This window comes from Malus domestica, chromosome 13 (assembly GCF_042453785.1).
Source record: "Malus domestica chromosome 13, GDT2T_hap1".
Classification (NCBI taxonomy): Eukaryota; Viridiplantae; Streptophyta; class Magnoliopsida; order Rosales; family Rosaceae; genus Malus; species Malus domestica.
The window spans coordinates 21,879,592-21,894,329 of NC_091673.1; the positions used below are offsets into that span (position 1 = coordinate 21,879,592).

The 14,738-nt window shown below is 36.3% G+C and overlaps 1 protein-coding gene across 1 annotated transcript; it reads right to left on the minus strand.

Annotated features, from left to right (window-relative positions):
- Nucleotides 1-762: 762 nt before the first annotated feature.
- On the minus strand, nt 763-2,092 carry LOC103453529 (probable glutathione S-transferase). The gene is made up of 2 exons (XM_008393065.4): nt 1,733-2,092; nt 763-1,388 (listed from the first exon to the last, which is right to left on the minus strand). The coding sequence occupies exons 1-2, from the start codon at nt 2,042-2,044 to the stop codon at nt 1,023-1,025; spliced, it is 678 nt and encodes a 225-aa protein (XP_008391287.3). The 5' UTR covers nt 2,045-2,092; the 3' UTR covers nt 763-1,022.
- Between the last annotated feature and the right edge of the window lie 12,646 nt (nt 2,093-14,738).

Genomic DNA, 14,738 nt, shown 5'->3' on the forward strand with positions numbered 1-14,738 from the left:
AAAAGATCCTGCTTTCGCGAGTTGGGCAATACCTGAGCTGAAGCCATTCAATACCCCAAAAACTCAAACAATTTCAAACATATCAAATGCAAACTCGCTACCACCGCCTCCCCCACAAACCCCTAACGAAACCAAAACCCTACGTGCCGACAACAACACCCCAGAAATTACAGCCTATCTGGATCGGGGAATCAAGGAATGAGGCGCAATTCTATGCAATTCAAACGGTCGGACGGATAATTTCGAATTGCAAATGTCAAAACTGTAAAAATCCAAACTTTGTGGGAGAAATTGGAAAGTACATATAAAGCCCTAATATTTATACGGGCATAGAGTCCGATCTGGTCGGAGAGAAGGGGAGCTCTATGAAATTGTTTGGTTCTGGCACATCTCCCCTGCTTTGCTCATCTCTCTTGATGATGATATTACGTGGCGCGAAGGGAAAATGAGAAAATTTGTTTATCTTTCAGTTTCCTTTTTTATTATTTATTTTGGTGTATTTTGTTTGGGTGGCGTCAAGTGATTTTTTTTAATTTTTTTTTAATATGAGGGGAGTGAGTTTATCCTTTCCACGGGCTAGTAATAAAGTTAGAAAAGTTAATTGATCAAATGTTAGACTTAGCCCATTACCCCATTCTTTAGCATAAATACTATCTTTTGTTAATAAAAAATAAAAAATAAAAACATTGAGCACAAGGAATTCTTTATCAACTTTCTCCCCCACGTTAGAAGACATTTTGTATGCAATGGTAAAGTCACATGTGAGAAGTGGAAATGATTTATTTTTATTAATTATTATTTCAATACAAACAATATTACTGGTTTAAACTACAACAAAATAACAAGTAACGATTTGCATTAGAGATGCATCGAATTAAAGAGAAATACCGTATCTACTAAGACAATCCACCACTTAAAAAAGATTGGAAAAGTTAATTGACCATAGTCACAATTTGATAAGAGCACCAATTTATCACGTAGATTGGTTGAAGCACAACAACACAAGAATATCTAACAAAGTATCACATAATAGATGCCAGCAAGTTTTCCCTGATCTGCTTGAAGAGGAGCAACAATTTATGACGATCGGGAAGATTTTCTTTGATTGCAGGCACTTGTTTGAAGTCGTTAGTCCATGCGTACAAACGAGGAAATTCTTTGGCCTCGAATAACCTCACCTCAACCACGTCTTCGATGACTCCAAACCAATGAGCAATTCCTCCAAAGGCAATGTCCACTATTCCAATGTTGTCTCCGCCGAAAAACTTCTTTTTTCCAAGAGTACCAGCTGCGTGATCTTCTATAGTTCTCAGCATCTCCAAGCTATCTTTCTTGGCCTTCTCTTGCTCTTCGCCGGTGGTTCGGAAGACCATCCAAATCGCAGTGCCCTGTTCGAATTAGAAACAAGTTTGTCAATATAGGTATAATTACGTAATGTTTTTTTGGTGGCTAGTCTGATGCACGAAATAGTCTCATCATATGATAATTTAGACTATATATTATGAAGCAATGTTATTCAGACATACACAGTTGTTAAGCGATTGACATTTTTCATTTGATTGAAAAGTGAAAAGGTAAGTCTATATAAATCTATAGATTAATATGCCCCTTGCTTTGACTGGTTGATGATACATTCAAACGAGGCGAGCAGCGCACACTGTATTTGTCAAGTGACAACCCACATGTACTCTAATATATAGATCAAATATAGTTGTTGAATCAATCGATGTACCTTGTCTTCAGCAAACTTAACCCAGAAGCGAGCCGTTGCTCTCTCATAAGGGTCAGTGGGCAACAATGGTTTCTGTGGCCATGTTTCTTCTATGTATTCTACGATGACCATGGACTCACAGATCGGCTTTTCGCCATGGACGAGCACTGGGATTTTCTTGTGAACTGGATTGTACTTGAGAAGTTGAGGACTTTTGTTGTTGGGAAGATCTTCCTCTATGTTATCATATGGTATGCCTTTCAGCTTCAAAGCCCATATCACCCTGCAACTAAAAGGACTAGGCCATGCTCCATGTAGCTTCACTTCAGACATCCTGAGGTAGAAAAATGAATGTGTGAGAGCTTGTGTCTAATTTGACTTGCTATATATGATTATATAATTTACGTATGGGAATATTTTGGAAAAAAGGAAAAAAATTGAATATTAAATATTATGGTTATTCAATGGCTCTGTCAGTGAGCTTTGCAATTTCGATTAAACTAGAAAGGGGTTGAATTCAATAGCTTGTCCTCCACGTTATCTTTTGTTTTTTCTAAGTTTAAAATCCCTTTTCTATTTTTTATGTGGTTGTTAGTGCATGCATGTCATGGCACCAATAAAAAGATATTATCTTCAGCCTTCCGTCGGTGCCCAGTTGAACAAAATGGCCTAATAAAACCCAACTAGTGAACGACTTTTCAGATCACAAAAATCTATGAACATGGGTGCCATTAAGCTGTGACCTCAAAGGCTCAAATAAATTAACTAGTTAATTATAATACGCATTTATTGGATTCTTTGTCAAAGACTCAAAAGCCAAACACCGAAAGCATACAATCACTAATCATCTAAAGAGCACATGTTCCGAAATTCAAAAGTAAAATGTGGAAGCAAAAACAGAGCAACCCAGTTAAAAAGAGAGATATGAGTTGTTGTCTCTAATCACTAATATTTTTTATTAAAAATTTTTTGTTTTCAGTATTTTTTTTATCAAAGTCCCTCACTTTTGTATCCCTTAGCATATGTATTAATTATTTCTATGTCATCTAATGTATTTCTATGTCATCTTATTTTTAATACATTTATGAGATTTCAAATAAAACTCATGATTTATGGTATTAAAATTTTTAAAAGATAAATTAGAATCCCCACTCCCATGATAGAAAATTCAAATCGATAGAAAATTATGGTCTACCATAACAATGTATGTACATATAAATTATGTTGCAATCCTAATTTCATTAAGAGTGTAATTTTGTAAATTCTAATAGACCATGTATAAGAATCTTATGAGATCAAGAGGATCTTTGCTTGTACAATGATAGGGATTTTTACCACCGGCCAAAATAAGGATAAAAACATCTAAAATACTTGCAAGAGAAACAAGATTATCGTAGTATAGTTGGCTCAAGTAAGGTCTTTCTTCACGGGAATTAGTTTGAATAGATTAGCGCGAAATTGATTCTCAACTAATTACTTAGAACAGAGTTTTGAAAAAAGGTGATTTAATGACCTAAATTAAGTAAACCGAATTTAATTAAAAAGGTTAACTAAAATCTGCAATTTTAAAGAAGGAAAAAAGAAACAATTTTTAGAATTCAAAGTGAGAAAGTACTAGGGTTCCGCCCTCACTTTAACAATCCTAAAAAGTTTTACCAATTACTTATGAATTACACATGCAACTTTGAAGATTAGGTTTTCCTAAAGTATATCCTACTTGTGGCATTCAAGCTAGAAGATATATCAGACATGCAATCCGTCTGTGGCATTCAAATCAAATATAAACATGCATGACTCATTACGCTTTATGAAAACCCCTTGGCAAACCATGCAGCCCCGAAGACATGGCATTCGTCCTAGGTGAAATTACAACTATCAATTACAAGAAGCAATACTCAATCCTCCAATGGCATTTCGACCGTATTGCATCCGATTACTTATCTAAACATCCTAAAGGTCGCGAATCATTAAGACACAAAGACAGTTTAAACACAGTGATTAATCATTCAAATCATGCATGCAAAATATCATAAGCAATTAAATAAAGATTATATATTCATGCTGAGGCTCATGGCCTCACCCTAGCAAAGAGGATTAGTTACGCATATTCATAATAAAAATCGCAAAGTCTTTATTGAAAATCGAAAAAGAATTAAAAAACCTTGAAAGTATAAGTCTTGAAATCTCTAAGCTTTGCCCAAAATCTTCTCTCAAAAAATTCCATAAAAAAGAATAAGCTAGGGCCGACCAAAAGGCTTATTTATAATACTCTAAGTAAATCCTCCTAGTAAAGGTCTTAGAATAATGGCTCGTTTGGATGTGTTTTTAAAGTGACTAAAAGCACTTTAAGTTACATTTTTACTAAGGATTGGTTCTAAAAATATTTTCACCAAAAACGTTTTTAGTCATTTCAAAAGCATATCCAAACGAGCTCTAAGACTAAGAAACTAAGTAAATTGAAATAAATTAGGAAACATAATCCTAAATTGACTTGGTAAATTTGCCCAAAATTCTGCTAGCCACATTTTGGACTCATATCAGGTCCAAATGTAACACCCCGACCCCTAATTATATGTATAATTTTGTTGTTCCCTAAAATGTTTACGAAATTATCAATTTAGTCCATATTCCTTTACCCAATTGAGCTGCCACGTGGCAGCACCTATCAACCCGCTCGAGGAAACCCATCATCATCATCAAACCTCGTCTCTCTCTCTCTCTCTCTCTCTCTTTCCCATGGCTATAAGGGCAGCGAACCCCGGAACTCTCCGGTGAGATTCCTTCGATTTTCCGGTTAGGTAAGTTCGATTTTACCTTTCTTTTCGTTCTAGTGTGAAGTTTAGATGAGATTTATTAAGTTTATCTCGTTAAATTACAAGGTTTTAGAACGAAATTAACTCGGGGGAAGGCACACCCATTTCCGACGAAACCATGGGTGTCAAAGGATTTTCCGGTCACCTCTGACCGTTCTAAGGCAAACCAAATGTAGTTAACTTCTCCTCTCACCTTGTGTTTTCGTTTGGTTCCTAGATCGGAGTCTAGGACCCTCGTTTTCAGTCGGTCGGAGCTGTAGAAGCTCCGGTGTTCGTTCCCAGTGAGATCAGGCCTTCAGGCCGTTTTCAAAACCCACGGGCTTTAGGCCCGTTGTGAACCATTCCAATAAACTAACCTGTCTCTTTTTATTTTGATTTTAATTGATTTAAAAACTCAAAAGGCCTTCGGGCCATGTTCTTTAGAGCCTCTGGCAGTTGGCCTAACCCAAAATCCATTTTCTTTTATTTAATTTGTTTTAAATCAAATAAGGCCCCTTGGGCTATTTTCTAATAAGGGCTTTAAGCCTAATCTCTAAACCCTTGGGCTTTTGAACCTAAGCCCTAATCCGGATCCAAGCCCAAAACTCATTGACCTAGTCTGACCCAATTGACTGACCTGTTGACCCGGTTAACCTTTGACCTGGTCAATGTTGACAGTTGACCGTTGCCTTTGACTTTCAGGTTGACTTTCAGTTTTTGTCCGAGACCTCTCCTAGGCCAATTTCGACGTCTTGAATCCGTTTCCGATGTCCATTTTCCCAAATTAAATTGTTTGAGTAGAGTTTGACTAAATATACCTTTTTTGTGCTTAGGGGCAATTATTGTGGCTTTTGCATATTTGCTAGTTGTGCGGCTTTTCGATGGCGAAGTAATGTGAGTGGACCTCTTCTAAAATTATATGATTTTATGGTTTAATTGCATAAATGATTGCATGCCTTACGAGTTTATGAACTGATTTTATGTTAAGCATGATTATTGAATATGTTGATTTTCGTCTCGTGTTTTTGGTGAGGAATTAATTGTTGGCCTATTTTGAGCTATATTTTAATATATAGTATTTTCTATAAAAACCATGAATTGGTAGACTATCTGATGGATGACGATAGGATGCTAAAACATGTTTTCGAAACCCCTCTTATGGATGACTTTATACTATGAAATGGTTATTTTGAGAGGCGTAACTATTTGTGCATACCTAGTGGACACTATGCCGCCTGGGGCAAAGATCTGGTGTTGGCAGTTAGGCCGGGACAAATAATCCCTAGAGAAAGGCTAAGGGACACGGAGACAGGCATTAGGCCGGAAGGGAGTTATCTCTGGCTACGGGCACAAAGACTTAGGTGCAGGCATTGGGCCTGGAGTATTATTATTCAGTGATCTTACTGGCAACACACTGCACTTACGAGACGATCTGTGAGACTATTGATGTTTTGGTTTCTGCGATATGTCTTTTGAGATGTTTATGGCATGCTAGGGTTTTCAGAGAAACCTATCATTTATTACGCTAGTAGTTTTCATTATTAAAACCTTGGGGGTTAGTATGTTTATAACTGTCTTTGTATTATGTATGTATATAAACTTGGTCCACTCACCCTTGTTTTGCACTCCCTTTCAGGATTTAGAATAGAGACATACGATCCCAACGTCAACGCTTTCACATTGGCATATTTGAGTCCTCTTGGTGTAGGACCCACATCCTCTTATTTATTCAATTTTATATTAATTCTTTTAGAGCTCTAATTTGTTGTAGGCTCTGAACACGTTCCTAAATTATTAACTCATTGTATTTAAATTCATAACCCTTAATTACTTCTTATTCATAGCTTTTGTATCAATTAATGACTTTCGTCACCCTCGGGTGTCGGCCAACACGTGTCTATCCTGGTATTCGGGGAATATCAGGGTCGGAGCGTGTCACCAAAATAGGCCCAAATTAGCTAGATCTAAAGCTTGAACCATTCTAAACACTTTTCCAGAAGCCCATGAACCCATCTGAGATCATCTTGGGCTCCAAAAATTGCATTTAAGCTAAAAAACGTCACTTTCCTGCAACACGCATTGCTTTTTTATTTAATCGCTAGAAAATAACCGCTTGGTAGAAATTGCTAAAATTTTGAAACGAACGTCTTCCAATTTGAATCACTCCAAAAATCGTCCGTTTGATTACGTTTCGCTCCAGAAGAAGTTGAATGTCCTATGTTGAACATATAAAGCAAAATATCAAAATTCTACCAAAATAATTAACAAATTATACTAAGAATAGGGTAAACTATATAATATGAAATGACTCATCATACAACTTGTATAACTTGGAGAGTAGGTTTCTCTCTCCCTAATTAGTATAAATAAAGGCACAAGGCATAAGTAATATCACTCATGAATTCCTCAAGCCCTTCTCTCCATTCTCTTCTCTAATCAATATCTCTCTTTCTTCCCTCATGAAATTGATACTACAATATGTTATCAGCAGGCTCCCGTTGCTGCGCTTAGGAACTAAAGGATTTTGGAGAAAGATCTTCTACAACCAATGTTCAAAGACTTTCATCGTTTCCATCCAATACAAGTTCTTCTAAAATACGAACTTGATATTTTATAAGCCCTAATAGCATGAAAACATTTACCATACATGAAAACATTTATCATGATGCATGAACCCCAATATAGGTTCTTCTAAAATACGAAATTGATATTTTATAAGCCCTAATAGCATGAAAACATTTACCATGATGCATGAACCCCAAATTTATTTTTGTTTTATATATTTCCTATATTGCATATATTGCGCAATTACACTTTTTTTATTTGAATAAACAATATTATCTACACTAAAAGGGAGGGGGTGTCCTCAATTATACTTATTATTCATGCATACGCAATATTATGTTTTATTATTCAATTTTGCTATAGTGAATTGTGTGAGTACAAAGAACAACAACAAAATAGAAGCAAAAATTAAGATTTTAAACCTAATTACATGTGAGCAACGTCATTGTAGCAATGCTACGCTGCGCCACAGCTTGAAGCTATCCAAGTTGAGCTGCAAAACCCATAAACCTTTTAAACAACACCATTTTCTCTAGTTTCATCACCTTCGTTGATTCCTTGCAACCTCACCGATTTCTTGGTGACACATCCTTGACTTCTTTGACGACCTAAAGTCGTCTTGGACTTCAAGAAATTGTTTCCACAATTCCAGGAGAATCTCGTACAAATTCGAGCTTCGAAACTCGACCTCCAGTCGAGACACAATAATTGAAAAACTTTAGATTTTAACATCAACATCTACCGTTTTTGCAGACCTTTGATGACTCATTCGTCATTAAATTTAAAGCCACCATCTTCAAACTTGATGACTTTGATGAATTTCCTGAAGAAATTTCATCAAATTTTGCCTTTGTATTGGAATTCCTCCTCGTCAACGTCTTCCATGATGTCATCATGAGTTTGAACACCTCAAGGCTGGTTCTTCAACCATTCCTCTCATGATTCCGACATCAGGAATCCTTTCCGTCGTGAAATCAAGGGTTCCAGTTGAACCTCGACTAGGCCACACCTGAAAACATTGCCAATTGTGGCATCGCCATTGAGATTCTCTGGCCAACTTAAACCCAGCTAAATGAATGAACACCCTATTAAATAGAATTAAACATAAAAGTGATTTCATTCCGTCCTAACTTCAAAAATATCTACATTAGAACGACTAATCCTCCAATGCATGACTTCCTTCAAGAACTTTAGCTCATTTTCTTTCTTTGGACATAGAATCGTATAAAAATTCTGCCAAAAATTTTCTTCTAACCCACACTAACCATCAGTCAAACTCTAATGTCTTCAAGAAGATCTGTAAGTTACATACACTGACTATTTAACACCATGGAATTAAAAGAATCTTATAGTGCATTGCTCATTGATCCCCATCTTTTACCAAGAAAATGTGAAATGACATAGTTTTCTTTCAACAAATGAACCAAAAACAATTTTACATTTTCTTACCCATTATCCTTGAAATTAGCCATGCACATATCATACTTAGATGGAGTTCATGCATATGCACAGTTTGTAAAAAGGTTCATCATTTTCTTCTTTAGTCCCTTGCCAACACTCTTTAGAAATAAACCGCTCACATTTTATTTCAAATGAATGACACACTATGCATGTGGGGATTCCAGGAATAATTCTGAAATGCACTTCAAAATGCCATCGTGTCTGTTAGACATAAAAGCAATCACCCTCCTTCAAGGCCTCAATATACTAGACAATATTGTCAAGAACCATCTCCTATTTGTTATTGTTTCTGAATCAACAATAACATAAGTAACCTAAAAAATTTCTACACAACAAAAGCAATACATACATTCAAGTTAATACATTTGTCAACTGTTTCTAAAACTATATCTGAACTTTTTCTAAAACTTTTTTTTAATAAAAAAAACTATTTATGAACATATGTATACACAACAATTTTTTTTTAAAGAAGAAAAAACGAATATTAATTCAAAAATTATTAACTCACTATCATTACTATTCTGTGCGCAACAACTTGGAATTGTGCCTTTATATTTGCTCTTGTAAAAGGACCGTTGATGAATAACATTACCCAACAAAAAAAAAAGCCTTTAATCCATGCATCATAAGCAATGAACAAACGGAGAAATCTAATGGTGTCTGGTATAACTTTAAACTCAAATATTGATCCAGGATTGCTTGAATGGGTAGATTCAACATACCAAGGTAAAAACTTGTAAGCATCAATATCATCACCATTCAACTAAAAAACTGCCATTTGTTTACTAAATATGCAATAGCATAGTCAACGTTTAATCTGTAAAACTGTTTCAAGTTTGAAATGATCTTTTTCGGTTTAATGGGTGGATTCGACTGAACCTTATTTTTAATGAAAGAAGCAACAAATTGGCGGCCAACAACTTTATTTTTCTTCTTCTAAACCATACACTTGCATGTATGCACAATATGCAACTTCTAAATAGTAAAGATTCATTAATTTCTAGTGTTCTAATAAACGATCTAGGTGGCCGCTAGGCGTTGGGTGGAGGAGCCCAACCTAATTTAGGCCAAAACATTCATGTAAGGCGGGGATGATTTAGGCGGCCACCTAGTCGCTAGCTGGGTGCTCTAGGCGGTCTGGGCAGTTCTAAATTGCTGTCTAGGCAACTCTGCAACTCTTACGTAGGATCTGCGACTCCCAATCTCGAAGCGGAGGCTCAATTAAAATTCTACAGCTCATTGTTTGTGGAAGAGAAAAGAGAGAATGAGAAGAGACAAAGAGAAACTCTAACTTTTAACGTATTAATCCATGGCTGCACGATCTGGATTTGAGATCCAGTTCGACATTTTGATTACTGAAGGAAGAAGAAGAAATAGAAAAGCTCAAAATGAAGAGTATTTCGCTTTCCAATGGGTCAAATTGTGATAATGACATGAGCTTTAGAAATCTTGGGTGGCGTGACAGAAACACAGATGAGTTATTATTTGGTTTTTAATTCTTTAATAAACCACCCACTACGTCTACGTGGGGTTTTTATCATTTCAAACAGCATGGAATATTTACATACATTATATACATATGTATATATGTTATATATTTATATAATTATTTGGATAATGTTTTATTATTTTTTCTATCACTTTCACTTGATAGAAACACACACACACACACACACACACACATATATATATATACTTTTTAATATTCAATGTTTATTTATATATTATAAAAAAAATATTTAATTAATATTGTATTTACTTAAATCCGCCTAATCCGCTTACGCGTGTCTAAGCCCCGCCTAGGCGCTAAGCCTCCGCCCGCCCCCCGACTAGCACCTAATGTCTTTTTAGACCATGTTAATCTCACACCTTGATGCATATACATGCCAAAGACAACCATCAGACACCTTCCTCGAACACTCAGTACTAATGCAATTCTTATCATTCTTCAAAAACTTTAAATAGGGCTGCTATATGTATGTGGTTATGAGGTTCACGTAAAAACCAATAAAATTCATGTTTATGTAAGTACTAAATTGTCCATAGATTTCTGTTCAGTTTTAATTAGAGGGTTATAATGGTAACTTCTTGAAGTTTGTTTTTATAACCTATGGGAGTTTGGGGAAAAACAAATCATAGTGTATGTTGGGTGGGTTTAAGAAAGTGGATTGGTTGAGAATCAAGAAAACGTGAGAAGAGGGGTTGAAGATTTTTTTGGCGAGAGATGGAGAGAGAGAAAGATGAGGAGAGAAGTGGGGTTTTTTATTTAATTTTTAATTTTAAATAGGGCTGCTATGGGTACATAGTTATGAGGTTTACATAAAAACAGTAAAATTTATGTTCATATAATTACAAAATTGCCCATAGTTTTTATTTCTCTATAGTTTTAATTAGAAAGTTATAATAGTAACTTCATGAAATTATGGTTGACAATCAGAAGGATATTCATACGTAGTTTAGATACACAATGAATATAATATACAAACTTCTAAATGAAGAGTATACTATTTAGAAAGGGTTTCTCATCATACGTCGAAAACTAATTAGTACACCATATAACATTTGTACATGTGATATAATTCACATTTAATTAATATTCTAATTATCAACAACTACATCATTTAATTACAAAATTTAATTTAATTAACGTTACCCACTGCAAGATGTACTCTTTTTTTTTTCACTTCATACCGACCTCAGTTCGGCGTTCTGTGTACTGATACATGAGAAATCTCTTTATTTTCCTCATTTTTTTGTCCAAAATTTACAGTTTCGAGGCCAAAGTGTTGGTATTTCAAAGTTTACTAACTCAATACCAAAAATATTTGGGTGATAAGTTTTCTAACTTTATCACACCTCTCACTATCACTCTCAATACAATTGGACAAAGAAAAAAAATAAATGAAGAATCAAACTTGTTGTGTTGGACAAACTGCACAGCAAACAAGCAAACACTTTGATATATTTAATAAGAGTTTACAAACTCAATTGCTTACAAGCTGAAATGGAAATGGGATTCTGATGGAATGGGAATTCGAATGGATTTTTTTAAAGCCTTACAAGAGGCTTAATTATACATGCAAAAGTTACAAACCACTCAAGTGCTTTTTAATAAAAAAATACACACACACATGCAATCAATGATGGTGTTTACCATCTTTACACCCTTTCACACATGCACCACTTTTTGATGCACACACACATACAACTTTTCTAAAAATAGTTTCACCACTTTCTGAAAAGTGTTCCAACAATTTCTAAAAAGTGGTCCACTACTTTTGGCTACTGTATTTGATTTGAACTTCCAACATGCCCTCTCAAATCAAAATACCTTCATGCCTAGCATTTCACGCAGCCACCAAAATGATTCAACTGGCAGTGGCTTTGTGAAGATGTCAGCTACTTGTTCCTTCGTGTGACAATAGACAAGTTCAATTGTCTTTTGTTTCACGTGGTCCCTTAGAAAATGGAACCTGGTATCAATATGCATGCTCTTTCCATGTTGGACTGGATTCCTAGCAAGCTTGATAGCTGAGATGTTATCCACATGAATCACAGTCGATTCCACTTGTGGATGACATACTAACTTCAACTGATTTCTTAACCAAATTGCCTCACATACAGTTGAGGCTACAACAACGTATTCGGCTTCACACGATGACAAAGCAATAATTGATTGCTTCTTTGAAGTCCATGAGAAAGCTGTTGATCCTAGAAAAAACACATAGCCAGTTGTGCTTTTCCTTTCATCTTGGTCACCTCCCCAATCACTATCTGAATAACCAAATAATTTTGCATCTTGACCAAAATTATAAAACAGGCCATTTTTAGAGTACCTCTTATGTGCCTCAAAATTCTCTTGGCGGCCAGCCAATGAGACTCCCTTGGTGTTTCCATGTACTGACTCACGAGTCCAACGCCATAAACTATATCAGGTTTTGTGATTGTAAGGTACCTTAGGCTTCCAACCAAGCTTTTGTACACGGTTGAGTTTACAAACTCACCTTCTCCTTCATTGCACAACTTCAATCCAGTTGCAACTGGAGTGTTGACAATATTGCACTTGTCCATATTGAATTTCTCCAATATATCTCTCATGTACTTTTGTTGAGAGATGTAGATATGGTACTTTCTTGCTTCACCTCTATGCCAAGAAAGTATGACATTAATCCATTGTTAATCATCTCAAATTCACTGAACATGGATTGCTTGAACTCACGAAAATTGCTTCATTGTTTCCTGTAAACAAGAAGTCATCTACATAGAGACAAATAATTAAGAACTTCCATTTTGTACCCTTCTTCATGTAAACTGAATGCTCATATGGACATTTCTGAAATCCATTTTGGTGAAGGTAGTTATCAATCCTTGAGTTCCAAGTTCGTGGTGCTTGCTTGAGGCCATACAAAGCCTTCTTCAAACGATACACCTTTTCTTCTTCTCCTTGTACTTGGAAGCCTTCTGGTTGTTCCACGTACACTTCTTCCTCAAGTACTCCATTAAGGATGGCTGACTTGACATCTAGTTGATAAACTTTCCATTTATGATGAGCGGCAAGAGAGATTAGCAATCTTACCGTGTCAAGTCTTGCAACTGGAGCATAGACTTCATCATAGTCCATTCCATACTTCTGTTTGTAGCCCTTCACTACAAGCCTTGATTTGTACCAATCCACACTCCCATCTGCAATGCGTTTGATCTTATACACCCACTTGGCACCAATAGCCTTCTGATTTGGTGGGAGCTGTGTTAACTCCCAAGTGTCATTCTTCTCGATGGCATGGATTTCTTCCTCCATGGCGATTCTCCAACGATTTTCTTCCACAGCTTCATTGAATGAGAGAGGCTCATGGTCTGCATACAAGTAGAAAAGGTTGGTTTCTTCTTCTTCTTCTTGTCCATATACCTCGGTGAGACTTCTTAGCCTCACTGAAGTTGAGGAGCTGCTTTCTTCACTGGAGGTAGGACCACTCCTTGCAGTTCTGTGCAATGGAGTTGTTGTGATTGATTGAGTATGCTGTTGCTCAACAAGTGGTACAACTTCTGGTTCTTCAAAATCAGTGGAAACAATCTTCTCTTTATTGATTTTTTTGTTGTTCCACTTCCATGCCTCTTCCTCACTGAAGATGACATCTCTACTAACCACTAATTTGCCAGTTAGTGGGTTGTAAAGCTTATATGCCTTGGACTCTTCACTATAGCCCACAAACACACATTTTTCACCTCGATCATCAAGCTTCCTTCTCTTTTCTGGAACTTGAACATATGCAACACACCCAAAAACTCTTAGGTGTGCAACATTCGGCTTGTATCCACTCCAAGCCTCTTGTGGTGTCATCTTCTTGACACTTTTTGTTGGACATCGATTCAACAAATAAATCGAACAAGCTACAACTTCTGCCCACAATTCTTTTGGCAAATTCTTCTCTTTAAGCATTGACCTTATCATGTCAAGGATGGTTCGATTCTTTCTTTCAGCTATCCCATTTTGTTGTGGGGTATAGGCAGTAGTCAATTGATGTCTAATTCCTTGCTCTTTGCAATATACTTGGAAAGCATTGGAGGTGTACTCTCCACCTCTATCTAATCTCACAGCCACAAGTTTATGGTTGCTTTCAGCTTCTGTGAATGCCTTAATCTTCTTGAAGACTCTTAAGGCAGCCGACTTCTCCTTGAAAAAATAAACTCAAGTCTTCCTACTAAAATCATCAATGAAGGTAATAAAATACCTATTACCTCCATAGGACTTGGGATCCAACGGACCACATATATCCGTGTGCACTAACTGCAGTGGTGCCTTTGCTCTCCATGTATCACCAATAGGGAACGATAGTCATGCTTGTTTGCCAAGCACACAACCTTCACATACTTGGTGTGTGGCTTCAATCTGGGGTAGACCACGAACCATTTCTCCACTTGACAATAACTTTAGGCCATTGAAATGAAGATGGCCAAACCGAAGATGCCATTTCCATGACTCATCTTCCATCACACCAATGTTGCAGCTTCCAATCTTTGTGTTCAACTTCAACGGGAACATTCGGTTCTTTGACATTTGAACACGTGCAATAAGCTTTCTCCTTGCATTCCTGTGAGTGAGAAGCATATTCTCTATATGTATAACATACCCTTTCTGGAGCAGTTGACCAATACTTAGAATGTTGCTCTTTATACCTGGTATGTAGTAGGTATCGGAGATGTATTATTCT